The sequence below is a fragment of the Scleropages formosus genome, chromosome 8 (genome assembly GCF_900964775.1).
Source record: "Scleropages formosus chromosome 8, fSclFor1.1, whole genome shotgun sequence".
NCBI lineage: Eukaryota > Metazoa > Chordata > Actinopteri > Osteoglossiformes > Osteoglossidae > Scleropages > Scleropages formosus.
The window spans coordinates 26,989,166-27,016,551 of record NC_041813.1 but is presented as its reverse complement, the minus strand read 5'-3'; the positions used below and the strand labels follow the sequence as shown (position 1 = coordinate 27,016,551).

Genomic DNA, 27,386 nt, shown 5'->3' with positions numbered 1-27,386 from the left:
AAAACAATTTTCAACAGGCAGCCCTGTAGGGATGGAGAGCTCCTTTTACGTAGGGACTAAAACATCAGAAATACTTTGGAGAGAGCCTACACATTTTATGTTGTACTTGCTCCCACTGTAGCAAGCTTTTTGACATTTAGAAAAAAAACTTTCATCTATTTATAGACCTGTATGTTTTAGAACAATATTTAAAATTTCAATATTTGCTAAATTCTTATGAAAGTGATTGCACTCTGGATTTAGGGTTAGGCAGCAGCACTTTCCAAAGATCAATCAGTTAAACATGACAGTGTGTTCTGTATTTCTCCTGCACCTGAACTACACGGGAACCAGTGAACTCATCTGCCACCTGTCAACGAACGGTTAAGAAAACAACCAAGACACTCTTGTTTTGAAATGATGCTTTTATCATTTTTATTCATATAGCTTAAAAAAAAAAAAACAGAACCAAGCAAAAAAAAAATTCTCATATTCACCTCTGACATTTTTAAATAAAAACATCAAACACTGAGGCTACAGACATATAGAAGTGGAAATGCACTTTTAACTGTTCTGCACAGTTAAAAAGAAAAATAGCCTGAATACCTTTCACCATGCCAAATATTTCCTTTTTTTTTTTTTTAATTAAGATTGAGCAAAGTCACAGCTAAGTTGAGCACTCCGAAAACATCATTTGGTTGTTTTCCAAATAAACTACTCAGTAACTCTACAGTGCGGCATCACAACAGTTAGTATCGAAAAAGACACGATTATGGACCACAAGCAAAATACTAGAGTGGGTGATCAGGCAATGTTACTTTTCCGTTTTCTCTTCTTCTGCCAACAACACATTGAGTGAAACGTTAAGAGCGTGAAAAGGACGACTGCCCTGCCCTACAGCAAATCATCCTGCTTTGAATCTTGGGAACGACACATTTACCGACTGCTTAGCTTGTGCAAAGTTCTGCGAGGAAATGATTTAATCTTAATGCCGTGCTTCAAGAATATGGAAACAATAAATGTATCTTAAGCTTGGAGAACAGTAATATTGCCTTTATGCACCATCCTCAATGGGAGAAACTGGTGATGAAAGTATATTCTGGAAGAAGGGAGGGCCATGTGAAGTAAAACACAAGCCACAAGTCAGTGGAGAAAATGTGAAGTTAAACTTCGAGGGGAAAAATAGTGCAATTTTGATAGCACGCCATCTACTCGATAAGGCCTTTTGCCACGTGTTACATAATTGTAAACGAGACACTTTATAATCTTATGTGTTGGTTGGCATACGAACACAAGTAACTAAGTTCTGTACAGCATTTACAGTTTCGGAAAAATACCAACAGTGAATTTATAAAAGCTCTCTACAACCAGAAAAGTAATAAGATGAACAAATAGTGATTGTGACACACCTTTAATACCAAGGCACAAGTACAAGAAAAAAGGTAAAAGACACAGAAACCTCCGTATAGTTTGTGCAACGAAGCAAAATTACTCTACAGCAGTTGATTACTGGCTCTTTCTCTAACTAGTCTCTTTCTAATACTGTGACTCAGGGTGTTTCGAACCCTGAAGTTACTAGAACAAGATACAGTGTGAGACAAGGTGCTACATAGACTAATTTAGTGGTTTTTTTTTTTCCATGTGTGTGCCAAAAATCTATGGCTACCTGCAATATCATGTACATATGTGAAAATGACTGTAGAAGCCGATACCCTTTCTGTACCTCACTTTACTGAGGTTCCTCCAAAAGTGCAAACAGAAGCACTCAAACACTGACCCTTCTACAGATGGTCTGTTGCCCAGGACCTACGTCAGCAGCGGGCAACTCGTCTGTTCACGGCACCAAAAGGCCTCAGAAGACCTCGTTCCCTCAGTTCCATCTATACAAACTCAAAGCGTTCCTCACGCACAGATGATGTGCGCTCCCAAAAAAAATGGAACCAGTCCATGGATTCATAGCAATTACACCCCAACTTTTTTTTGGATATCTGAAACACCCCAACTGCACGGTTTGTCTCGCAGGGCTCTTCTGTTCCTGTACGTACTACTGTTGGCAGGGATCTACCATGTGGCATTTCATCGCCCTACAACCATACCGTGCTGCACAAAAAAAAGAGAACTAGTGCAAGCCATGGGTTCGGCGCACACGGAACAGGCAGCTGGAACAGATCGACCCTCCGCTTCCAGAAATAAGAGTAGAAAAAAAATCTTTTGCCCTGCAAGTGGCAGATTTTCCTGGGTTATGAGAACCCAAAGAGAATTCATCACCCTTAAAGCAAAGATAAGCTGTTTTTAAGGGCATCTGGGCAAGTTAAATGTCATATCCAATGTATGAAAGCAAGATCAAAGCGGTCGGTGAATAATTCACGGTCACTTAATGGCCCAGACTAAGGAAACCCAAACAAAGTGAGGTTATTTTGGTCCCCATTTGTCCGGATGAACAAAGAAAAATATATTAACCATCACATGACTGGGTTTCCTCAAGTCCTCTGCCCTCAACCATGTTCCCAACAACCTTCATTCTTTTCATTCGTGATCAGTACACAAGTAAACATGAAATGGACAACTGGACTGACAGATTACTACAGTAGAGGAAAGCAGCTCCTTTTTGTAGACACAGAGCTGCTTTCGATCCACCTCCCTGGAATGGCACAGCCCCCCGTTTCAGCCCCCCAGATGCCGACAGTTGGGATCTAGCTCTTGATTTCCAAGATGGAAGGGTTGTGGTCAAGGATGGCCAGAATGATCTTGTCCATGTACTGCCTGAGGCGCAAGTTGATTTCTTCTTGCTCCTTCAGGGCGTCCACCAGCTGCAAGGAACACAAATCACCACATGAGCACCTGTCACTGTGACTTCGCGTCAGTGACTCTTCTGGGAGATAGTTCTGCTGAAGCCTCTTGTGCAGCGGACAGTTTTTAACCCAGTTCTACAGCTCAGCGTGCAGTGAAGCCGATTTTGCTGGGCATCTTTGTGACAGGTACAACAGCAGGGTGCGAGACCTTATGCCATGGATCTTGCGTCAAGAAGTTGGGGAAGCGCTGTCAGTCACCCCGACTCACCTCATCCCGGGAAGCATTGTCAATCTCTGTGGCCAGGGACTGGGCCTTGGTCTGAGTGCCAAACAGGTTCTTAGCTTCATACAGGCTGAGACTGAGGATCTGTCCGTTCAGGTCATCATTCTGGTCCAACAGCTTGTGGTTTTCCTGAAACATCAGGCACAGGGAGCATGTGAGGAGAGGGCAGAGGGTGGATGCTGACACTGTGTCACGAGGCGCCGACCGTACACGTGTCCGAGTGGCACCGCAGGGGAGGACCCACCTGTTTGAGGCGCTTCACCTCATGCTCCAGCTCGATCTCACGGGTTCTGGCGCTCCGCCCTCGACCCGGGGTCTCCGTCTCTAGCTTGAAGAGCTGCAGGTGGTCCAGCTCCCTTCGCAGGTCCTCAATAACCTGGGGCAGGGAACGGCGGACAAAAGCGGTCTCAGCAAGCCCTTATCCTCCACTGGGGCGTGTCTGCGAGTGAGAAAGGGGCCCACCTCCTGCATGGCCTCCTTCTCCTTTTGAAACTGGTTCCGGTTCTGCCACAGCTTGTCCATTATCCTCCTGTACAGGTCCATCTCATCCTTCAGACGCAGACTCGTGTCCTCTAGTTTGTCCGTCATGCGCCGTTTCTCCTGCACGTGCACACGAACGACGTCAGCGTCTTCAGGGGAGGAAGCGGACAAGCGAAGCATCGGACGGTCTTAGACAGCGAAGCGGAAGAAAAATACCTGGTCTAATTTCTCTGTCTGTGACTTCAGCCTGCACACGTTCAGGGTCATTTCTCTGTTCTCCTCCTCCAGCTGATGGACTCTGTCAGGAGGAACACCTGTATGGCTTAAGCGCATCTCTGCCCTACCGTCACACCGCACGGCTCCTTAGGGTTAGGAAGAGCGGCTGCTAGAGCCATCGTGTGGAACCCAGAGCAGCGTGGTTCTACGGCATTACAACGAGTGAGACCGAGAGATTTGTTGGGCTCCAGCACAGGGAAGTTTTACCTGTTGCTCAGCAGCTCAATCTGTGCACCTCGGTCTCGGCCCATCTTGCAGTACACCACGCGGTGCCTCTTAATTTCGTCATCTAGCGTCTGCTCCGCACGCACCTCTTGATCCTTCACCTGTTCCTCCAGTTCATGGACCCTGAGCGGACGGCCCGTACCACAACAAAGTCACACGCTCGCAAAATCCAACAGGCAGGTGTGTGGATTTCCTTAGTCTGTTGCTGCGTTTCTGGATTAATCTGCGTATCTGAGTCTGAGATGCCTGCGAATGTGTACGTTATCTGGGTGCGTGTAAATGTATACGTATCATTTAAGGCCATGAAGTGTCGTGGTGGAGCAGTACAAAAGAACTCCCTGGACTTCGGGGTAGCAATTGTATAATGACCTTTTCGGACAAACATATATTTCAGCACTGAAGCTGTGTGTGGTGAACGGCTGTAGGGGTTTAGTGCAGCCTATCTATCAGTGTAAATTACCTTGGATCAAGGCATCAGCTAAGTGCTACACAGTAATCATCGCAAGTCGAGAAAAGCACCTGCAGATGAAAAAATACACACGTGCTGTGCGGCGTCTCGACGTCTGCAAATGTATATTTACATTTATTCACTTAGCCGATGTTTTTCTTCAAAATGCCTTACAGCGTTAATGTTACAATTATTACAAACTTAGTCATTTGCCCGTTTATTATCATTCATATTAGAGCATCAAAGTTGCGTGTCAGGTGTTTGTGAGCGAGAACATACCTGTGGACAAGCTGCGTGTTCTCTTGCCTGAGCTTGGACTTGAGGTCTTCGCTCACCAGGCTCTCGTTTTCCAGCTCCGTCACCTTTTTCTCCAGGTAGCTCACCTGCACAAAAAAAAAAAATAATAAAATTTAAAAAAAACTGGAGGAGTGATCCAGCAGCGGATCACCACTGCCCCACGGGGAGTAACTTCGAGCGAACTCCCCCTGCCACAACCCAACCGTCCCCCCCCCAACACACCTTCTCGGTGATGTCAACGTCACAGGAGTCGACGCTGTCACAGAACAAGTCATCGGTGCTGCCATTACCACTGCTGAAGTTGCTGCTGTGGAAGAGCTGTCTGAGGTGGGCATGAGGAACAGCTCGGTAAGTACAGCTCCTTCATAAGAACGGCTACATGAGGGCACCTGGTCATCAACAACGGTGTGGTAGGTGCAGCTGTGTGAAGGCCACCAGGGATCAACAGCCGGGACCAGCCCTGGTGATATTTCTGCTTCAGAAGTGCTTTTAAGTGTGCGTGCGTGTGTGTGCGCGCGCACTTCATGACGGAATCTAACAAGGAAAGGCTTAAAGGAAGAAGTGAAGGTAACAAGGAGGAATGAGACGTACCTTCCGAAGGCTGTGCTCGAGATCTTCCTGTTAGGGCTGAAAGGGAAAAAATACAGTATATATGTTCGAATTATTCATTTTGAAATATAATTTTTTTTTTTTTTTTTTTTTTTTTACTCCTGAAGTAGAAGCAGCAGGTAGCGCAGAAGTTAGAACCGTCACCTTGCAACGGAAAAAAAGCAGGTTCAAATCCCACCTCCTGCAGCACTACCCTTGATCAAAGTACTTACTATGAATTGCTCCAGCAAAAATGACTCGGCTGCCTAAATGAACAAATCGGTAAGTAGTTAGTCTGCAAAAACTCTCATTATAGGTGACTTTTCACAAAAGCATCAAATTAAACCATAAATAAAGTTATTATGGGGGGAAGAAAGTTTTCTGATCTGAAGAGCTTCATGAAATGTTTGCCCTGAGCATGAACTCTCTTGCTCATACGAACATCGCAGCATCTTCTCAGACAGAGGGCACTGCCACTTCCCCGTCATACCGTGCTGTAGTCACTTTGCTCGTGTTTGTAGATCCCACAATACAACAGCATCCATAACCAAACCACAGCACGCTGTACCACGGCATCCAGCCACTTCGTGACGAGGGGACGCGTGCAGTACGGTCCAAGGACTCCCTGGTAGAGCTCACCTAATCACAGTTGCCTGCTAGTCATTGCCATCTTGTGTTGGCAAAAAATAAGAAGTAAAACGCCCACATCTCAGTTGCATGGAGCAAATTCTTGTCTTGTTGGTTCGGACACCCCAGTGGAGATCAAGAGAGAGAAATACACGTACAAGTTCAAAATGTGACTTTGAGGTGCAGCTGATATACTTGGTGCATCTGATCTATGAAAAACTCATTTGAGCAGCAGAAGTTACCCTGGTTTGAGACAAAACACGTGTATCTAAACAACAGCGGAGAGGACAGGGATTTTTTACCACGCCGCCAAGGATCCTGACATCCTCACTATGAGCAATATTACAAATGTATTACCGATATGATCAATACCGGGTGGGCGAGTGCCTCCCTCTGCCCCAGATTTGGAGGAATACGTCGTCCCACTTTCGACACTGTAGGAGCGGAGACTTGGACCCCATCCCCCACGCAAGTTCTGCCTGAGCACGCAGACAGACACAAGACCCGTTTCCATCCCCTCGGTTTACACCTCCGCACCGTAAGACATTTCTGCATTTTCTCCAGCTCTCCGCTGCTGTCATAGCAACAACATTAGGAACCCTTTGAAGCGGATTTGTAACGGCAGGCGAAGCCTTAAGCGGCGCTGAAGGAGGTAAAGAGTCCCGTTAGGAACCGAGCGACATCGCAAGAAACACACTCAGCTGGACTGATGGCAAGAAGCTCCATTTGCAGTTGAACCTCGGAATGTCCGTGCCGCTTGGAGCCCCTCACCGAGCGCGACGTGGTTCACGTACTCTTCCGGAAAGGAGGCGTTTGCCCCCAGGGGACGTTCATACCTGTTGGCCCTGAGGTTCTTAAGTCGAGCTTCCAGGTCGTTGAGAAGGTTGACCTTCCGGCAGCACTGGGAGCAGTAGATGTCCAGCAGTTCACCGCAGTACAGATGCCTCATCTTCTGTGGAGTGTGTCCAGCGCTGCAGGGGGCAACAGACCGTTTCTACAGTGTCTGGATCAGAGTTTCTGGAATATTTTAGAACCCTACTTGTCTGAGCGGTGCTTCTTGCGCAGTGCAAAGTGTGTGCCTGCGCGAGTTTGGCAGAAAGGGTGGGTGACGGGGTTACCTCGACGGCACGGAGGAGCCGAGGTCAGAGTACCCGTTGGTTCGAGTCTCGTCATCGGGACCGGGGCTACCGGGGGTGAAGTCAACGTCCTCGCTCTCGCCGTAGTCCTCGAACTGCTCCTCGGCAGAAATCACAGACGCAGGGGAGCGAGCGCACAGGTCGGCGCTGATGCAGGCGTCCAGCTGCCCAGAGCTGCCGGAACAAACCGTGACCCTTTAACGCGACTTCTCGCGCTTCTACGGCGCTTGGGGGTTCCCAGAGTAACATGTAAAGCAGCCCTTGATTTGCAGCTGGTTTCATGACCTACCACACGACTTTTTAAATTTAATCCATTAATCCGCAGTAAAATCCATCCAGTTACTGATTGTCCACCCTCCCGACCGAACTAAACGACTAAGACTTCTGAATGAATGAGATCCAGATTTAAACTCAAGAGTTTCAATCGCTGATGACACGGTGGACCTCTCAGGTGCCGAGCCCGTAGCGGACTGGGAAAAAGCTCGGCCCCATCACCTGTCGTCGGACGGTCCCCCGTCCGAGCTGTCCATGTCCGAGTCCTGGGTCTCGCTGTGAGCCAGAGATCCGCCCTCCGGATACAGGGGGACGTCGGAGAATTCGTTCACGCGCGGGACGGCCGGCTGACCCCCCCCCGCCTCTCCGTGCTGCAACAGTGAGGAGGAGAATGACTTCACCTGGGAGCCGTCACAGTCGCTTCTGTGCTCTTCACGATGCGTCGAGGTCCACGAACACAGCGGAAGAGTACTTCACACTAGACATCATAAGACAGCCGGACAGAAACCGGACTCATTTTCTGTGCTTTGGCCCCAAGAGCAGCCAAGGGTAAAGGTGCCGAGTCCTTAACCGCATGAGCGATGCTGCATGAAGCGATGGAGCTTTAAGGAGAGCAGGTTACACTGTCCAGTCAAACTACTAGAAATATGAAGAGGAGAAGAGAGCGAAGAGCAGAGGGCTGCGGTAAGACGGTGTCACAGCAGAACTGGCTTTAGTTCCTCTTAGAGTTGAATGTTAAACCCCCTCCACCCCTTGCAGGGACTTCAAAGCACTCCGCTGCCCCCCCGGACAGCTTTCGGTCCAGGATAATGCCTATGTGCCCGTGCGCCCGCGCGCACACACACACACACACACACACACACACACACACACACACACACACACACACACACACACACACAGAGCAACACTAACCCCTACCCTTTCACTTATGGCCCCCCATCCCCCCTCCTCTACCAGCAGCAGGCCAAGACGCTATGCACGAGAGACAGGCTCCGCCCACTGTCCCACAGGTGAAGCCAGGTGCCCACACTGCGTCGCAGCGTGTGTCACAGAAACTGGGATTCTTCTTGGCCGGCGGAGCACAGCAGCGGTCAGGTTATGTCTAAGTTCTCGCTCGTGCGCATACTCCGTTCATTCACGCTCGCCGCACTGGTGACGCCGACGCCGCCGCTCTGGTGAGGATTAAGCCACTCCCCTTCTCGGGCCGTTGCTCGGCAACGAGGCTGAGCGCGGCCAGCCGTCGGTGGCGACGCGGAGGGGAATGCGGGGATGGGATTGCAGCACGCGCTCAGCTTGCTTTCGGTGCATTTGCATTCCAGGGTGAGCTCCGAACCGAACGGCCGCCTGTCTTTCAGGCAAATTTCCTCGTCGGCACTAAGGGACGTGTCACGCTGCGGTAAAGAGCCCGGCGAGGTCACAGCGGCACCGAGAGCCGCCACCAGGACAGCGCGGCCGGGGCGTTACCATTTTATTATTTCCCTCATGCTGGAGACCTGGGTGGCTTTCAGCGCTGCACCAAAGCGAGGTTCTTAACCTGAAGCTCCCCGATAGAACGCTGCGCCAGCGAACACGGATAACAAAATGCAGATCTGCTCCGAACGCAAGCCCACATTTGGGATGAAAGAGTGCGCTCCAGAAGCGAAGGCCCCGACTCGATTAGAAAAAGGGCTGGCTTGCAGGAGGTGACGGGACTGCTAGAGATCTACACACCGCGGCGAAGAAGTGCGAACGAGCTGCTCCCAGGAGAGGAAGCTCAGCTCAGGGAAGCTCAGCGAGAGGCAGCAGCTGCGTACAGGTGGACAGAGAGGACGGCAGGTGCGGAGAGACGAGGTCGGACCCCCGGGGTACGTCGGGCACCGAATCCGGGTCCTTCGCCCGGACCCACGGAGGAGATCAGAGACGTTCAAAAATTACACGGAATTCAATGAAACTGGAAAAAAGAAAAAAAGACATAACCTGCAGGGTGGAGAAACAAAAAAGGAAATGAAACGTGGCGACTTGGTCCCTCGTTTGACATTCTTGGCATGGTCAGAGATGAGCTTAACGTGCGTATGCTCCGCTCAGAGTGCGTTCCGGCTGAAGAGCAAGAAACCTGAAGCACGGCCTTCGGAAGGTGCGCTTGGCAGCTGTACTTGGCGCGTGACCCAGGAAACGCATCGAGCTTCGCGCAGGGAGGCGAGAGAGACCCCGGCGGCTGCCTGCCAAGAGCCGCTCCGCTTCCTGGGATTCACGCTTGGAGCCGTTTCCTCGGTCGCCGGACCGGCCGTCTTCACGGACGGCGCGTCCTACCCGAGAGACGCCCTGCGAGGAGCACGGGGACTAATGGGGCGCGCACACAGGGACGGCCAGCAGGGCGGCGCCGTGGTTAAGGGCTTCCCGAAGGCTGGCGATGTAGGAGGGCTCCTGCTCCACTTGTGCTCTTAAAAGTAAAGTTAAGCCACAGAACTCAGTCCGAAAATATCGAGCTAAAAGAATTTTTCAAGCTTTGTAGTGCGAGCTGAGCAATGGAACAACGCCATGACTCCTCTTTTTTTCTTTTTTTATCCCCCCCCCCCCCCCCCCGAACAGTTTTTGTTTTGAACTCCAAAAATACTACAGGAAACATTTCTTGCCTCTAAATTCAGTTTAAAAATCAAGAGATGCTTCACTGATATTTCTGGGAAAGTTCAGGCCAGAAATAGTTTCTTTCCGTTCCGTGACACTTCAGAGAGAGGTGCTTTAAAAACGTGGCTCGCGGCGGTTTTTGTCTGGTCCAGGAAGAAGAGTAACGTCATTTTCAGGGAACAAGATCCAGAAATAGTCGTTCAGCAGTGGCCTCGTTGTTCCCACACCGACATCAGTCAAAGTTGCCACACAACATCTCACACACACACACACACACACACACACACACACTTTCTGAACCGCTTGTCCCATTCGGGGTTGCGGGGAGCCAGAGCCGAACCTGGCAATACAGGGCGTAAGGCTGGAGGGGGGAGGGGACACACCCAGGACGGGACGCCAGTCTGTCGCAAGGTACCCCAAGCGGGACTCGAACCCCAGACCCACCGGAGAGCAGTACCCGGTCCAACCCACTGCACCACCGTGCCCCCCCACACAACATCTATGGGCACAATTTCCTCAGAACCCAACCCAGTCTGCACTGAAGGGACCCGATCTCCGTTCTCGCTGAATACCGCCCTCTACTAGCTGCAGTTCCCCTGCAATGCATCCTGGGTAGGGGGTGATCACTTCCATGCCTTTTACAGCAAGAGGGGCTGTGCGAGTGGTCTATCTTTGTCTTCCACGCATGTCTATAGATCGCAAAATGGGGAGCGAAGGCAAACCCTGCTCCCACTGAGCCGGGTCCAACCAGCACTTCACGTGTTGTCAAGCACCTGTGTCACCCGCCCTCCACTATACCTGCAGAGCCGCTTAGCTGCCTACCGAGGACACGCATGTAACCGTGGCAGCGGGATCTTCACCCCGGTATCCCTTTACGGAGGCAACGGAACCGAAGCAGCAGCTGCCAGATCACCCACCTGGTAGTAGTAGCCATTGTCGGTCTCCTGTGGCCGTGAGGCCAGGTGGAAGGTCCCCAGCGCGCTCTTCAGCATCTCCTCACATCCTGGAATGCGGAGAGGAGGAGGAGTCGGTGAGCCGAGCACACACCTGTACTTGGAAGCTGTGCGCTGCCGACAGCGAAGGTCATCGCACCCGCTGTAAATTATTACTCCGCGGGTTAAAAAGAACGCAGAGTCTTTTAAATAATGTGTGTGAAGTGCAGAAAAAAAGCAGGTCATTCTAATGCATCTGTCCCAGTTGGGCTTCCCAGGTAAGTGCAATACGTGGGCAAAAGGAACCCTGTAAACCACAGCAGATGTTGTCTTCACGGTTAACGCCAAAGCCCAAGAGTCATAAAACATTTACGGGGCTCCGCTTGCCGCACTCCGCCAGTGCGGGGGGTGGGGGGACCGCAGGGAGACCCAATTCCAGTTTCTCACACGGCGAACAGTGGCGGCCGGACAAGTCTTCACCGGGGGGCAGGCAGGAGAGGGGGTTATTGAGCTGGATGGAGAGGTGCGAACTCCTCCTGTCCTGTTCATCCCCAGAGCCCCAGCGCACGGCAAACAGGGGCAGCAGAGCCGCAGGCGACAGGCAGGCAGGGAAAACGGCACAAATCAGGGACGCACAGACAGCAGGGCAACGCACACTGCAGCCTACACTCCACTGAAACAGGGTAAAGCTTATAAGGATGAGGTGGCGCCTGAACGGCACTGATCCAGACAGGAGCTTGGGCACTTTGGAAGAGCCAAGAAGGAGACACTTGGACCTTAGAGGAAGGAGCTCTGGAACTGGCCAGTTCTCCATCTCCCTTGTTCTCAAGCAGGGGAAACGACCGTCTGGCCATATGGACAACGTCGGTGAGCAGCCCAAATGTCTCATTTTTGCCCTTTCGTTGCCATCACGTAAGTCTCACCATTAAAAATGCTATTCGAAAAGAATCTGTATTTCATCTGAACTGGGAAGTGAGGCTTTTAGAGACGAAGCAAGGTCAGCGTTGGTAAGAATGCTCTTTCTCGAGAACATTACCTTTGATGGCAAGAACTCCATGGCAGAAGCTCTTAAAGTTGATCTTCCCCTGGGATCTGGGGTCCAGGTACTCAGACAAACGTCTCACCTGAAAAGAAGGACACACGCCTGGAGAGGTGCAGCAAGTTCAAACCCCCCTGTGTACAGCGAGGTGACTAACGGGTACGAGGGGCCGTCAGCAGCTAAGCGAATGAAAGTTGGAGCATTTAAAAATGGTCACCGTTGTCTCATAAAATCTGATTTTTTTTCTATACGATCGCCCTCCTTCTACACAGTTTTACCCATCCGAAATATGGTGTTCTATTATTTCATTTTTCCATCCACCTTAGACAATCATTTCAATTTGCACTAATTGTGTTTAGCAGTTTCTGAATTCCAAGTATACTTTCACATAGGCCTAAGCTATTGTAGGTATATTTAAAGGAACAAATGCAGTATTTTTAGTTGCGGCGTCACAAAAGAACTGCACTCAAAATCAAAAAAAACTCAAAAGTTCAAATCCCATGCAGGTGTAGCTCGCTGCGGCTGCATCCCTCTACGGATTCTTCACCCGAACCGCTGCCGTCCAAACACGGACCTGTGTAAATGTGCACGAGGTACAGCGCTTTCGGGGTAAAAAGTAGCTGACGCCCAGTACGGCCAAGAGTCACGAAGCCAACGGAGAGTCGGTAGGAACAGCAGTGCACATGTGTCACCGAAGGACGTCAGCATGCAAAGTGTGAATTAAAACCACTGTATTTCCAGTTGTCTCTTCAACAGAAACTGATCCTGAATAAGATGAATCAATTTTTTTCTGTGCTGCCAAAACTGAACCAGATATTTATGTTTGCATGTTTCTATAGAGTGTCTGACCGGGGGGGTGCAGTGGGGCCGGCGGGCTTGGCCGGATCCCGCTCTCTGGCGGGTCTGGGGTTCGAGTCCCGCTTGGGGTGCCTTGCGACGGACTGGCGTCCCGTCCTGGGTGTGTCCCCTCCCCTTCCAGCCCTACACTCTGTGTCGCCGGGTTAGGCTCTGGTTTGCCGTGACCCCGCTAGCGATAAGTGGTTTCAGACACTGCGTGTGTGTGTGTCTGACCGAGCTGTTACCTTCACAGGGTTAATACTCATTTTTCTGACTTACAATTTGACCGATGTTATTCAGCAGTTCCGACTTCATCAGTGCAGGACAGCAGCTTGGATGAGGGGCACGACAGGAGGACTGGGATTCAACCCAGACACCTTGAGGGACGGACGCACTGAGTGTGTTCGCAGGACCTTGAGCTCCACTGCTCGCGGCTCGTGTTCTCAGAACCACATACTGCACCGTGAGCCACTTTTGAGGGGGTTTTTCACGAATACACACATTCAAACATATAAATAAATAGTACATGTCGTGCCGCGACTCAACACCCAGCATTCATTCAAGGGCCTCTAGGGATCTTATTGCCTGAAAGATGCCACTGAACGACAGACAATAAGCCTTTGAATCAATGAATGTACAGTGTGGCTGCAGTTATGGCAAATGCGTCGGATTTAATTTAATAGGCACGTGACACGAAAAATATTTAAAATCAAATGTTGAAGCAAACGGTGGAAGAAAAAAAGGAAATAAAGCGGTAAACGCCGGTGTAACGTATATTAGAGAATGAAAGAGCGCGCATCCATTCCATCGCCGCTATTTGTGGCCTTCGGCTGCCGCACTGCTGTGTGTGTAGCGGTAAAAGGGTGTAAATTGTACAGCGCTTGGAGCGTCATCGCCGGGCTTCTCCCTTCTTCTTCTAACATGATCGTTTGCCTTCATTCTTCCGAGTCACACGACGGACGATCACGAATAGCGAACGACAGCCGAGCGCTGCGCTGCGCTGCCTACCTGTTTCCAGAACGGAGCGAGACGGAGACGCCGGCGGAGAACAAACACATGATGATGTTGTTTACATGATCATGTTGTTTACATGTCAGATCGGACGCTGTCGCGCGCTCCCTCTTTCCTTCTCTTTCGCAGCCCTCGGTGACCCACCTCGTCCCCCTGGCCGAAGCGCAAGCCCAGGTTGACCAGGTGCTCGATGCGGATGAAGCCGTCCGCGTCCTCGTCGCACACGTCGAACACCTCCTTCAGCTTCGCGAGGAAACGCAGCAGCTGCTCGTGGTCGCGCAGCGACGCGCCTTCCATCGTCTTTCGGGGGGCTTCACTGGGCTCTGCGGGCGGACGGAGCGTCCATCGCCAGCATCGTCATCATCGTCATCATCATCATCATCATCAATGCCATCATCGTCGTCATCGTCCGCCCACACGCCCTCGTTCGTGACATCACCGAAGCATCACGAGCGGTCGCGAGTCGCCGGCGGCCAGGAGGACTCGAGAACGTCAGCGATCAGCTATTAGTTAGCTGCCCGCCTCGGGATCCCTCGATCTTCTAGTGCCTTCCCGGCTTCCGCGCGAGGCAGCGACCGTGGCGCGCGCGCGCACGAGGGCACCTGGAGACGCTGTGAAGCTGAGATCCTTCCGCCGAGCGATAGCGATCGATGCTGTTGCAGGGCCGGAGACAGGTGTGTCCAGCCCTTTAGCAGAATAACGTTCCCGACGCATAAACTGTTTCGAAAAACCTTAAGAGGGAGAGTGTTGCTGCATGAAAGGCGCTACGTTACTTCATTAAGCAAACGCTTTTCTCCAATGAACTCGATGTAGATAGATATACTTTACTGATCCCACAAGGGAAATTATTAAATGTAGTTATTAAATTATGTATTGTTACCAGCCCACACACCTTATTCACGGCGGTAACTTACACTGCTAGATACACTACTTACACTGGGTCACTCATCTATACATCAGTGGAACACTCTCTCTATGTCTCTCACACACTATGGGGGAACCTGAAAAGCATGTCTTTGCACTGTGGGAGGAAACCAGAGCAAACTGCAGACTGAGCAGGGATCGAACCACCCAGGCGCTGTTCTCTGCTTTGGAGGACTATTGCTGAGACTTTTTAGCCTCCTCAGCGCACAAGTCCCTGGAATGAAAAGAACCGGTGGGTAAATTTCTATAGTAATTTTGAGCGGAAGGAAAGGAACTATAAATTAATGCGATCGCAATCACCTATTGACTTGCGAACCAATGCAGTAAAGAAACAAAGAAACAATCGATACATCTGCGTGAGTGAACGCAGCAGCCAGTGTAAAAGGTGTAAGTTACAGTGTCGTCACCAGATGGCGCCAGAGTGACCAAGACCACCGTTTAAAAAACTGCTTTGAATAAACGTACAGATACACAATCATTTTGATGTAGCTTCCTATTACTTTACTGCAGGAGAACACAATTTACCCCGTTACCTCTACTGCGGTGAGTTACAACAGGAAAAGAAAATAAATCAGAACCACATTTATGAATGCATAAGACAAGGGACTGATGAAAATGAGGGGAATAAACAGCCTAAGGCAGTGGTTAGGTTTAAAGAGCAAGGCACAGGATTTCAATTTAATTAAATCAAATTAAAAACCAGGACCATGACTAACAATGTTATAACTATTTACAAGGCCTTTTTACTGGTGTTGGAAAAATAAAATTAAATGATTCTAAGCAGAAATAACTGACAAAAAAGTTTTTTTTTTTTTTTTTAAACATAAGATGCATCACAACATGAACAGCTGACAAAAGCTGTCAGTGTTTCTTATACAATATTTATTTCACTAAAAGTGAACATTAAACAACCTTATAAAAACACAAAACAATAAAACCACATTCTCCACGAGCCAGTCTTCCAGCAGCAGACCCTGAGTTTGATCCTCTCACAGAAAAAGCACAGTCCATCCTTCCACTGTGTCAATGTGGGTCACTGTGTGTGTGTGTGTGTGTGTGTGTGTGTGTGTGTGTGTGTGTGTCTCTCTCTCTCTCAGTGTGTTGATGTCCTTCAGCCCAGTGCCGATCATCAGCTAGCTGCCGGTCATGCTTCAGGTGATGTTCTCCAGCAGAAGCCTGGGCTCTAGGAGGGACTCCCAGCGCTCCGTCAGCTGTTTGAACACACAAAGAGGCGTGAGAAACACTACTTGCACACAGCTGCACGGCGCCACACCGAAACCCCACGCCGACATCGTACGGTACCGAGTAAGTGCAGAACAGCTTCTGAGCCCAGAGATCCGAATGATCCTGGGCTGATACTAAATCTCATTTGTTCTTTCAACTGACATGACTTACAAATTCTTGTTTTATACATCAGCTACTTTACTTACACATTTTTTACCCCTTTACACAGCTGGGTAATTTTTTTTTTTTTTTTTACTGGAGCAATTCAGGGCAAGAACCTTGCTAACGGGTACTACGGAAGAAGGCGGGCTTCGGACCTGGGTCTTCCGAGTGCCAGATGACCGCTGTAACCTCTACGGTACCAGCTGGCCCAAATATGGTCTAATCTCCAAGAGTGACCTTCAAATAAGACATCTGAGCGTTCCTTCTTCCGTTTTTCTGTTTTATTTTGCTCATATTCTTCCATACATCTGTTCCACCGTACATCTGTTCATGGCAAATTGCTCTGAGAAGCAGTACATAAACTTTACTATTAATGAAAAGGTGTGTGACCCCAGGGCTACACACCCCGCAGAGCAGATAGGCTCAATCGCCACAATAGCCGTTACCTGGGACCCGCGACAGACCGCGTACTCCACGACCTCTGACCCGTCCGGGGCCTGGTACACGAGGTCAAACTTCCCCGGCTCCGTTGGGGCTGCCGGCACAAAAATACGCGGAAAAACAATCAGCCCCGTGTTTGCATTTCATCTCGCAGTCCAATCCACGTGAACATCAAAAAGGTTCACGGTACATTTACATTTCTTCATTTAGCCGACGCTTTTCTCGAAAACGACTTGCAGCGTCAAGCTACCGATCGCTATTTACCCCTTCGGACACGTGTGTAATTTTACCAGAGCAATTTAGGGTAAGTAGGGTAAGTACTCTGCTCAGTAGGGTAAGTACTCTGCTCAGGGTACTACAGCAGCAGCTGAGATTTGAAGGCAGCATCTCCAACCACTTCGCTACCAGCCGCCCCATGATGATAAATGAGAAAAAAAAAATCAGGACCATTTTTTCTTTAACTATTGAAGATATGTTTCAACACTCACGTATTTCTGCTAAGACAAGGGGGCTACCGGCTCAAAGCTCCGAAGCAATAAATGTCGTGAAAGATCATCGAAACCTTCAGACAACCGGAACGCAGAATAAGCACAACGGTACCTGGTGCTGATGACAGCAGCTCCAGCTCCACTTGGTTGTTGGTCTGGTCAAAACCCGTGATCTTCCCTTCCTGACAAAGCGAGGGGCAAGAAGTTACCGAAGCAGAAGAAAAAGCACCCGGCAAACGCAGGATACGTGGCGCAGCTAAGGAGACCGAGAGTGACCGTAAGAAGTCCGTGGACCATCCAGCTGAGACAGATGTGCGTTCCGGCGCTGGGAAGCGTTTTAGGTCATTTTGAACAGACGCAGCAGTAAAGAGGTCGATACCCCGACTCTTTCAGGGAAAAAAACCAAGACCAACCCGTAAACAAGTCGCAAGGATACGGAGAGTTCCAACGCCTTCCTTACCTTATAGTCGGACACCTCCGGCGTGTAGTTCTCAGTGAGCTCCAGCAGCTGTGCGGAAACAGGGCCGTCGATTAGGCGAACATCAGGCAACCTAAGGGCATTTTAACCTTCCTGCACTGAACCTGGAACCCTAGCCGATTTCCCTCCCACCCCCCAAGTGGCGCCGCGAGCCGAGAGCACGGGTCTTACTTTGAAGGCGATCCTCTGCCCCACGGCCGGGGGCGCAGCCAGCAGAGGCAGAGACGCGTAGTCTCTGCGCGGGGCGCTGGCCGGGGGGTTCTGAAACAGCCAAGCGGATCGAGAAAGGTGTCACTCAAGCACGGAACATTTCTCACGCTGCAGCAAACCGCGCGGCCCCTCCAGGGCCCCGAGCCCTGCGGCCGCAGCGCGACGCCGGCGCGTCGTCGAGCCCCACGCCGGTCCGGCGAGAGCCACCCACCTGCAAAACCACGGTGCGGTTGGTCAGGATATCGTCCTGCCGCTGTTGGCGCTGCCCGTTCTGGCTGGGAAAGCGAGGACCGTTGTGCAGAGGAGCCCCCCGCCCCGCCCCACGGCTCCCCCTGCCAACGCCCCTGCCGCCACCCCCGTTCTGCGGTGCCCGCACGTTTCCGCGCCCGACCCCCCTGCCAGCGGCTGCGGCTGCGACGCCGCCTCTCCCCACGCCCCTAGGCGGCTGGGCGCCCCTCCCGGAACCCCTGAGCGGCGCCGTCGCAGGGTCCGGCCGCTTGATCGCCAGCTCCGTCTCGCCGCCGCTGTCTGAGCTGGAGCTCTCGGCTCTCTCCCCGCGACCCTTCCCCTCGGCAGCGGCGGGACCGGGAGCGGGAGCAGCGGAGCTTGAACCCGCAGCGGCCGACGGGTCTTTGCGGGACGCCTGGAGAACCTCGCCCTCCTGCGGCGCTGCGGTGTCGGAGGAGCCCGAAGAAGAGGAGTCCGACGTGCGGGGGGCCGCGGGCCTCGCGGGTTTGGCCTGTTTCCCGGGGGCGCCGGCCATGCCGCCCGGCCGCAACGCGCTTTTTCTGGGAGGTTCCTCTTCGCCGCTGCTCGTCCCCGAGGAGCCGGAGACTCTCTTGCGAGCCACAGCCATGCGGACGGGAACGGGGCCGAGCGTCGTGGGGTCTTTCTCCAGAGATGCCGGCTTCTCTGGCACCGCTGCCTGTTCTGTGCTGCGCTTCCGCTGCTTCTTCTTCTTCTTCTTCTTTTTCTTCTTGGTCGCCTCCACCTGCTCCTCCACCTGCCTCTTCTTGCTCTTTTTCCTCCTCCTCTTCTTCTTCTCCTCCTCCTCCTCCAGCGGCTCCTCCTGCGGCTCTCTCCTCCGCTTCCTGCTCCTCAGAGGCCCGGAGTCGGTCTCCCCCGCGGAGGCGCAGCCGTTTTCCTGCGGCAGCAGATGATCCACCTTCACTCTGCCAACAACAGACAGCGTCAGAGAAGCGTTCAGCATCAGCAGCAGCATCAGCAGCAGCAGGGCACACTGACTGACCGAGTGACAGCTCACAGCGCGTAACTCTCTGCGCCGGACGGACGGACGGACGGACGGGGACTCACCTGATGGTGTCGTTGTCGCGGACGACGTGCGCGCTCTCGACGGGGGGCAGGTAGCAGTCCTCCATGAACAGGTTCAACACCGTCCCCCGGCTGAACTCCAGCTTGTCCCGGATGACGCTCGCGAGGTCCGCCACCACGCGACACCGGTTCAGGTCCACGAGCACCCAGCACATGCGGCAGTCGGGCAGCGCCGGCGGCGGGTAGTCGAAAAGCACACGGAGCCGCACCGTACAGGGGCCGCAGAGCGCCATCGCCGACAGCGCAGAGCAGCGCAGAGCAGCGCACGAGCCACCCGTCCACGCCACTAGAAGCACGCGCTTGAACCGGGCGCTCAGCCTCAGTATGACGACACAGCTCAGGCGGCGGATCCTGAGGCCACCGCCACCTGGCGGCCTGGAGGAGAACCGTTCGGCCCACGCCAGCGCTTTCCGGGGCTCGATCACGTGACCCGCGGGTCATATGACTCTGGTCCGCTTCGGCCGCCCAGTCGAAGTGCGCGCGCGTCGGGGACATGGAGGGACTCCGAGTGGCCGCGGCTCTGCTGCTTCTGCTCTTCGGCGACTCAGGTTAGCAGACGAGGCTCATGGGCGCGAGCGCCTCAGAGAGGTGGTGGCGTGTCCGCGTGCAGAGTTTTTCTTTATAGGGTGCGCTCGTGCATGAACCACACTCACTCGGTGGAGAAGAGGAAAAAAAAAAAAAATCTGTGTTTCTGTTTCGTGTAACTAACTAGTAACTGTGTGTGTAAGTGGACCCCGTGAAAAGTGCACAGCCGACTCAGTTTTCACGCAGTGATGAAAATGAAAGTTCGCGGTCACTTTGCAGCCGCCGTCCGCGAAATCTCTGCGTAGAGGGCGTGCGGCAGATTTAATAAAAAACGGGAAAAAAAGAAAAACAAAAGAACAGAAACCTTGACAAGAAGAAGTTGACAGACGACGTGAGTTCAAATCACAGATGAGCCACCGTGGACTCACAAGTTGTGCTCGCGTGACTGGGCTCCGTTGTGGGGGGAAAAACGTTCTTCGATGTAATAATAGTTCATAAAATAAATTACCTTCCTGAAACTTTATGGCAGTTTATTTTTAGTCCGTTTTTTTTTAAAGGACAAACATTTACAACGTTAGACCGAACTTCTTCGGTAACTGCTGTTATTTAAATGGTGCGTGACCATAATCAGAAGCGTCAGCGCATTAGTAATATTTTCCTGTCATACATGTATAGCTCGATAGCAGAACTTAGTCGTGTGACTCGAGTCTTGGCTGTTTTTCCGCCGCAGCGTCCGCGAGAGCAGCGCCACCCAGCGAGGCGTGGGGTTACGTGGATATCCGCCAGGGGGCGCACATGTTCTGGTGGCTCTACTACGCCAATGGCTCCGCGGGAAGTTACAAGGAGCTGCCCCTCGTCATGTGGCTGCAGGTGGGACACTCGGGCAGTTTGAAGATGCTCGGTGGCTCTTCGTTTTTCCTCCTAATCGGCGTCCTGCTCTTGTACTGGGAAAATAACCAATTTTAATAAAAGTGTGCATTTTTATCACCTTGTCGTCATCCATTCTGCTCATCGCATCTGGATGCCATAATTACTTACCCCTCCCCCCACCAGGGTGGCCCCGGAGGTTCCAGCTGCGGTTTCGGGAACTTCGAGGAAATCGGACCCTTGGACAGAGACCTGAAGCCCAGAAACACTACCTGGGTAAATGGAACGTGCGATTTAATGTTAGCCCGTTACGTACCTGTTGTGTTTAACGGCTACATTTAAGCAGTTTGGGTTTTTTCAGATGTCTGTCACAAAAAAGTCAGAGATTAATCATCGCAGCATTTTATTAGTTCTAATAGATTTACCTACACACTTTGTCAACAGTTACACAGGGTTCTTTTTTTTTTTTTTTTTTTTTTGCACTAAAGAATTTTAACTGTATACATTTTCGTAGCTGTTTCCGAGTAGCCGCTGTACACTGTGATGGATGCATTACCGACGTTCCCGGTCATCTCGCGCAGTGGCTCGGGTGACCGGGCCTCAGAGCACCAGCATATCAACGGCTAACTGCGCTCTACCAGGTCCAGGCGGCCAGCGTCCTGTTCGTGGACAACCCTGTCGGCACCGGGTTCAGCTACACGGACACGGAGGAGGCCCTCGCCAGAGACGTGGCCACGGTGGCTGCTGATATGATGGTCCTGCTCAGCAACTTCTTCGGTTCCAAGACAGAATTCCAGGTACACCGAGGAGCGCCGACTGGTCCGGCTGGCCGTCAGCTGAATGTTAATTGGTTAATAGTGGGCGCGCCGGTTAAGGACATATGTTGAGCATCAACAGTTTCTCACGTTTGTAAAACTAAAGCGTTCCTATACGAATGATCACCGCCTCGTCCGTTCCCCAGGGCACTCCTTTTTACATATTCTCAGAGTCGTACGGAGGGAAAATGGCTGCTGCCATCGCAATGGAGCTCACCGAGGTACTTTCCGGCATTTCCCCCCACACTTCCTTAATGGGCGTTCGATCTGTCTACAGAAAGTGAGTTACATTAATGTCTGCATCTGTCCTCAACACCTTTCTTTCCTTAATCTCAGGCAGTGTCACAGGGAAAGATCAAGTGCAACTTTGCTGGGGTGGCTCTGGGAGACTCCTGGATCTCTCCTTTAGGTACGTTTTCTCTCTTGAAACGTTTTGTCTGGGGGGGGATGACAATTGTCTGGAGAATCAGTTCATTTTAGTAATAGTACACCTTTTTAAACTACGCAAATATAGGCCTTTTCGTATTTAAAAAAAAAAGTGCAGTTTTGCCAATACGCAACTTTTATCCACTACACTGTACTGGAGCAGGATGCGTAAAGTGACTGCACAGCAACTTTTTCTTCATTTTCCTTTCAGATTCTGTCCTTACTTGGGGGCCATACCTTTATAGCACCGTGAGTGATGCTAAATCAATTACTGTCGTCATAGTACCCTGTCACTTTGTTCCTTTAAGTGACTCGGTTACTGTGGAGTGGGATGGTGTGTGCCACATGGTCATGTGAGCTCTGAACTCTACCTCTGCCATGTTAGACAACTGGCGTGAGTTGAGACTGAGATTTTTCAGTCTCAATGTATGTCGTCAGCCATAGCAAACTTTGTAATGACACCTCTGTGTCGATCTCTCTCCCCTGTGCAATGATTCCTAGTCACTTTTGGATGACAATGGCCTGGGTGAGGTCACCATGGCCGCCAAAGCTGTGCAGCAGGCTGTGAACGAGGGCAACTTCCAAAAGGCAACTGAACTGTGGTCAGACACAGAGAGTGTGGTGAAGCAGGTAAGATAGTGTGGTTGGTTAAGCGATTATGTGCTCAGTCCAGCTTGGTTTTTTACAAAGTATGTGAAGTAAGGGGATATTCCATCACACTGGCAAAAATGCATATGAATCTGATGTCGACAGTTGTGGGGTTTAAACAAAAACTAAATTCCATAAACTGTACAAATAATCTTTACCCATCCATATGGGACCAGAAAGGCAGGGGGCACCTTACTGCAAAAGCTTTACTTCAACCAGTGTAAAACAAACTGCCCAACACCCAATTTTGAGCCCTATGCAGGTGAGGCAGCATCATTCAACCCATAAGCACAATTTGTACTTTCAGAACACCAATGGAGTCAATTTCTATAACATCCTCACCCAAGATTCTGATGACAAAGTAACAAGCGTAGAAGGAGCGGGACACCTTGGTAAGACATTCACACTGCCAGTAAGAAGCTACTCCAAGGAGTGTGTAAATTCAGATCTCGCACTGTGTTGCTTATGTCACATATACCAGTCCCTTGAGCAGCAAGTATGAGGAAGAGAGGAGAGGGAAGGGAGCTGTTTTGCACTGACTAGTGGAGTTCAGTGTTGTGCCGTGTGTCCCACCATAGCCCTCCTGACACACCGCCATATCCGGCCTCTGCATCGGCAGTCGCTCGATCGACTGATGAACGGCCCAATCCGAAAGAAGCTGGGCATCATCCCTCAGAACGTCACGTGGGGAGGTGTGCCATAAGTTTCCTCTCTACCATCTTTCTGTTGTCACATTTAGGCCTTTCTGATCTCAAACAATGTTTTCCCCTCATCACTGTCAGTCTATCATGTATACTATTTTCCCCATCGTCATGTGCTGTGGAACTGTACAATGTATTTTTTTTTAATACAACTGAGTGGCTGTCATGTAAAAACTAAACAAAACACCTTCCTTATTGGGGGGGGAAAGTTATGCACATATTGAAGTAACTTACCCATTAAGAGATTGGACTACGCTCAACCAAAGACCAATGCTTTGCCTGTAGGTCAAGCTTATGAAGTTTTCAGCAGCATGGAGGGAGATTTCATGAAACCTGTGATAGACATAGTGGACCAACTGCTAGCAGCAGGAGTCAATGTCACTGTCTACAATGGGCAGCTGGACCTGATTGTAGACACAATAGGTAAGTTCAGACAAAGAATTACCCTAAATAATAAATGCCCTCTGCAGTGATCATTGGATCAGCAATAAATGTAGTAGAAAATTCATTTGAAACAAGTTAATGTTGGGTGAAGTATGAGTCTAAAGAAGGGTAACCAGGCCTGTAGTTGGGTAGCTGACTACATACATGTATTCTGTTTTATGGACAATGTAAAGAATATCACTTCTGTACCAGTGACCATGTAGCTGTGTGGTGATAGGTCAGGAGCTATGGGTGAAGAAGCTGAAGTGGGCTGGTCTGCCTCATTTCAACCTTCTGAAGTGGATGCCTCTGGATGACCCTGCTAACCCAGGACAGACGGGGGCCTTCTACAAGATCTACGAGAACTTTACATTCTACTGGATCCTTAGGGCTGGTCACATGGTAAGGGCTAGCAAGTCTTGAAGGGGAGACTGGGAGGCTGCAAAAACCTGCGTGTGTTCAGAGACAGGGTGGTTGAGAAAATAGGTTGGGGAGCAGGAGGTGTAGATACTTCTGTCTTTTAAAACTGATTACTTTGTTTTTGCTGACAGATACCAGCAGATCAGGGGAGTATGGCTCTGAAGATGCTCCGCATGGTGACACAACAGAAGTGACCTCACCAGCATATCACCCTCACGACACAAATTCCAGCTGTGACAATCTAACAAAATCACCAAAGTGTTCTCTCACTGTTTGTGTTTCCACTGCAACTGATTATTTTGATTACTTTGCTTTACTTTTTTGGAGAGCAATAATTTTTTTTTCCTAAGGCTGGAGACATGTCTTTTAATGCCTCTCTGTATAATGCTCAAAAACAGATTCATCAGGGCCTCCTCATGGAAAAAGCTCAAAGTTAGAAACAGCCTATATTCAAGAACTTTAGATATGAGTAAGTTCAAGTACTACAGTGTGAGCCTTCACAAAGAGGGGATAAAACAATTTTTGCTGAAGACATAACATTAAGGATCCCTGCTTTTTTTTTTTTTTTTTTTTTTTAAAAACTATTACAAAAGGATAATGCACTTCTATGCATTCTGCCATTTTCTCCCAGTTTGGCCATGGCCAGTAGCCAAATTTTTATGTCTTGTATTTGAACTGCAACCCACATATGCACTGAGGAGGAATAAACATAACACACATCTCCTTGATACACATGCTGTAAGCCACCTGGTTCTTTTTATTTTGTAGGCTACAGGCCTCACTGAGTTACAAACTTACCAGCAACATGTCTTTAGAACTGTGGGAGTGCAACGTGAGTACCCACACTCAACCAGTCCAAAGATGAGAAGAATATGCAAACTCCTTAAAGATGGGGCCAGGTTCATATCCATGCCTGAACATATGGCCTACCCATTGTGAGGCACTTAGGCTATTCCTGCACCAATAACTATCTTCAGGCAAGTTTGTTTAAGCACCTTGTTCAGTACTGGGGGCAACAGTCTCCAAAGTAGAAAATGAACTTTTCACTTGCAGGTTTAACAGTCTTATGAACTCTGTGCCAGTAAAGCAGAGGTAGGTAGGAATGAGTTTCATTTACTCTGTTACTTAAGGAAATTTTTGGAGGAGTTATACTTCTTAGAGCAGTTTTTGCCACTAATACTTTTTGACCAGACGAGAAGCTTTGTCATTTCAACTATATACAGCTGGTACAGTACACATTGGAAACAAAACAACGTTCCTCCAGAACCATGGTGCTACATAAAACAGTTACCTACACAGACTGCATAAAGTGCACAGGTGCAAGACTTGTAGAATTTTTCATTTTATTCCAGTACACAGTCCAAAAATAAGTGTTTCAGGCAAACCGATGATTTAGAATTGCCACTCCAATGGAGTTTAGTGCAGTGTATTAAGCACCGAAAGTCATTTTGGATAAAGCTGTCAGGTAAACACTACCTGTATTAATAATTCATGTACATCCCTTTGGAGAAAAATGTGTGCTAAGTATACCTGCCCGAACATAAACTAGCTCCCTGTTGTCGGCAGGCCACACATCGCACATCAAAAGTACCACAACCCAGCAACTGCACAGTAAGAGTTATGGTCTGGCACCAACGTGTTCCTAGCATGCTAATAATAAGTTAAAGGTTTCAAAAGAACTTCAAAATCTTTTTGCAATTTTTGTATTGTTCTCTGCTGTGTACGTTACTTTGGGTAAAGCACCTGCCACATGAATAAATGTAAAGATTTATAGTTAAAACAAAGACTCATTGCATTGAGACAGTATTTGTGTAAGATTTCATTTTACTTGTAACTGTCACTGAAGAGTTGGAGTTGAATATCTCATTTTAAAAGTTTCAAAAAGTCTCCAAAGATATGTTAACATTGTAATGGCACTGAGGTGGTGTGGATTAATGTAAATAATTGGTACTAGTGTCTATTCCTGTGTGTCTTTCTCATTGAGCATCACTAATGTTACAGCCAGTCTGTAACTGAGGAATTTCCAAGGGGTGACCCTCCTAACCATTGTGCGGAGTAGGAATGATCTGGGGGAACTCAAGTGTTCAGCAGACCATCAAGTACTGTCTGTGGTGTCTTTGTCAAGGCTGTTATTAAAAAGACATGTACATGTTCAATAAAGAGCACTTTTCCAAAAGTCTGTCTCCTGAGCCTGTCACCAGGAGACCCATGGGAGATGCTACAATAGTTTGAACATTTACTTTTATTCATTTAGCAGATGCTTTTGTCCAAAGCGACATACATCTCAGTAAAAGTACAATTTAAGCATTACATTAAGAGAGAGACAAAGCTGCAGACACGTGACTCAAGTAAACCTAGTTTGTTGCCTACTTCTTGCTGCACCGAGGTTCATCATTCAAGCAAGTGCAAACGAACACATTCCTTATAAAAGAAAGAGCAATAGTTTGAAACATTAATACTCATATCTTCTGAAATATATTTTTGGATAAGTACTTCTGCACAAGTATTGTTTTTCACTACCCACCTTTGCCTTGACTACCGAGTTACACTGCAAGATTAGCACTGCCAGTAAAGCTAGTTTACCAACGGATCAAATCTGCACCCAAACTAAAAGCACTTTCATTTCCCCCTCTTGAGTCATTGTCCATCCTATGTACCACAGACGCAGTGTGTCACATTTCACACACTTAAGGTACACGGGGACTGCAGGGCAACATCTTCATCCCAGCCAAAATCCCATTGATGTCTCCCAGAGGGGTTTTCGCAGGGCCTGAGGCGGGTTGTCGCTCGCGCGCTACCTGGTTGATCCTGCCAGTAGAGTTTACATGTGGGATGAAGACCCAGTTCATTGGCCCGGTTCTCATCCACCTGTCTAAATCCAGATTAAGAAGGTGCAGCGTTACTTGGTTACCTCAGCATTCACTAGAGCACCTCGTCCACGTGCCTTATTTAAAAGCCCAAGTTTGGCCATCGTGCTGCACGTGCCGGTCTCGAGTCGGGACATCCGCCGTTCTGCTCGAATAGCCAAAGTGCCATTTTCTCCAAATTTAACTTACCTCAAACAACACGGAGCTTCACACTGATTTTACTGCCCTGCACGCTAAACAGGTCTCACTTTAACTGTTTGAGTGAGAGACGGTTTTCTGTGCTCCTTCCGTTTCTTTAAAGACACAAAGCATGACAAAACGACACTGAAGTGTTATTCCTGTCAAAGCAGGTTGGCACACGAAGCAAACACCGGAGAGGACCGTTCGTTCGGTCCTTCTGGAAAAACTTAAATTACAGCTCACTGAGAACCGCTTTTCGGACTAGTAAAGCGGAACAAACCATAAGTCTCAGAATTCAATTATAAAACGAAATTAAAGGGAGCTCGTAAAGAATGAGCGCGTTTTATAAATCTCGGACGTTATATCTTACTCTGCTTTGTGCTGCCCGCGCGCTGAAAGCCCTCGCGCCATGACGTCGACGTCAC

The 27,386-nt window shown here is 49.6% G+C and overlaps 3 protein-coding genes across 3 annotated transcripts; 1 reads left to right on the top strand and 2 right to left on the bottom strand.

Moving 5' to 3' along the window:
• Positions 1-450: 450 nt before the first annotated feature.
• Positions 451-14,387, bottom strand: LOC108937372 (rab11 family-interacting protein 4A-like). The gene is made up of 15 exons (XM_018757283.2): positions 13,975-14,387; positions 11,980-12,067; positions 10,929-11,014; positions 7,627-7,775; positions 7,114-7,305; positions 6,832-6,966; positions 5,372-5,407; positions 5,003-5,102; positions 4,763-4,866; positions 4,018-4,158; positions 3,751-3,832; positions 3,517-3,654; positions 3,299-3,430; positions 3,040-3,183; positions 451-2,789 (listed from the first exon to the last, which is right to left on the bottom strand). Exons 1-15 carry the CDS (start codon positions 14,125-14,127, stop codon positions 2,673-2,675), a joined length of 1,797 nt encoding a protein of 598 aa, XP_018612799.1. The 5' UTR covers positions 14,128-14,387; the 3' UTR covers positions 451-2,672.
• Positions 14,388-15,202: 815 nt separating this feature from the next.
• On the bottom strand, positions 15,203-19,552 carry coil (coilin p80). The gene is made up of 7 exons (XM_029254348.1): positions 19,072-19,552; positions 17,969-18,929; positions 17,719-17,808; positions 17,530-17,577; positions 17,182-17,251; positions 16,587-16,675; positions 15,203-15,965 (listed from the first exon to the last, which is right to left on the bottom strand). The coding sequence occupies exons 1-7, from the start codon at positions 19,320-19,322 to the stop codon at positions 15,906-15,908; spliced, it is 1,569 nt and encodes a 522-aa protein (XP_029110181.1). The 5' UTR covers positions 19,323-19,552; the 3' UTR covers positions 15,203-15,905.
• scpep1 (serine carboxypeptidase 1) lies at positions 19,527-26,090 on the top strand. The gene is made up of 13 exons (XM_018756114.2): positions 19,527-19,637; positions 20,345-20,484; positions 20,668-20,757; positions 21,123-21,278; positions 21,443-21,517; positions 21,633-21,705; positions 21,934-21,971; positions 22,224-22,352; positions 22,678-22,762; positions 22,949-23,062; positions 23,357-23,494; positions 23,733-23,896; positions 24,046-26,090. The coding sequence occupies exons 1-13, from the start codon at positions 19,583-19,585 to the stop codon at positions 24,106-24,108; spliced, it is 1,320 nt and encodes a 439-aa protein (XP_018611630.2). The 5' UTR covers positions 19,527-19,582; the 3' UTR covers positions 24,109-26,090.
• The last annotated feature ends 1,296 nt before the right edge of the window (positions 26,091-27,386 follow it).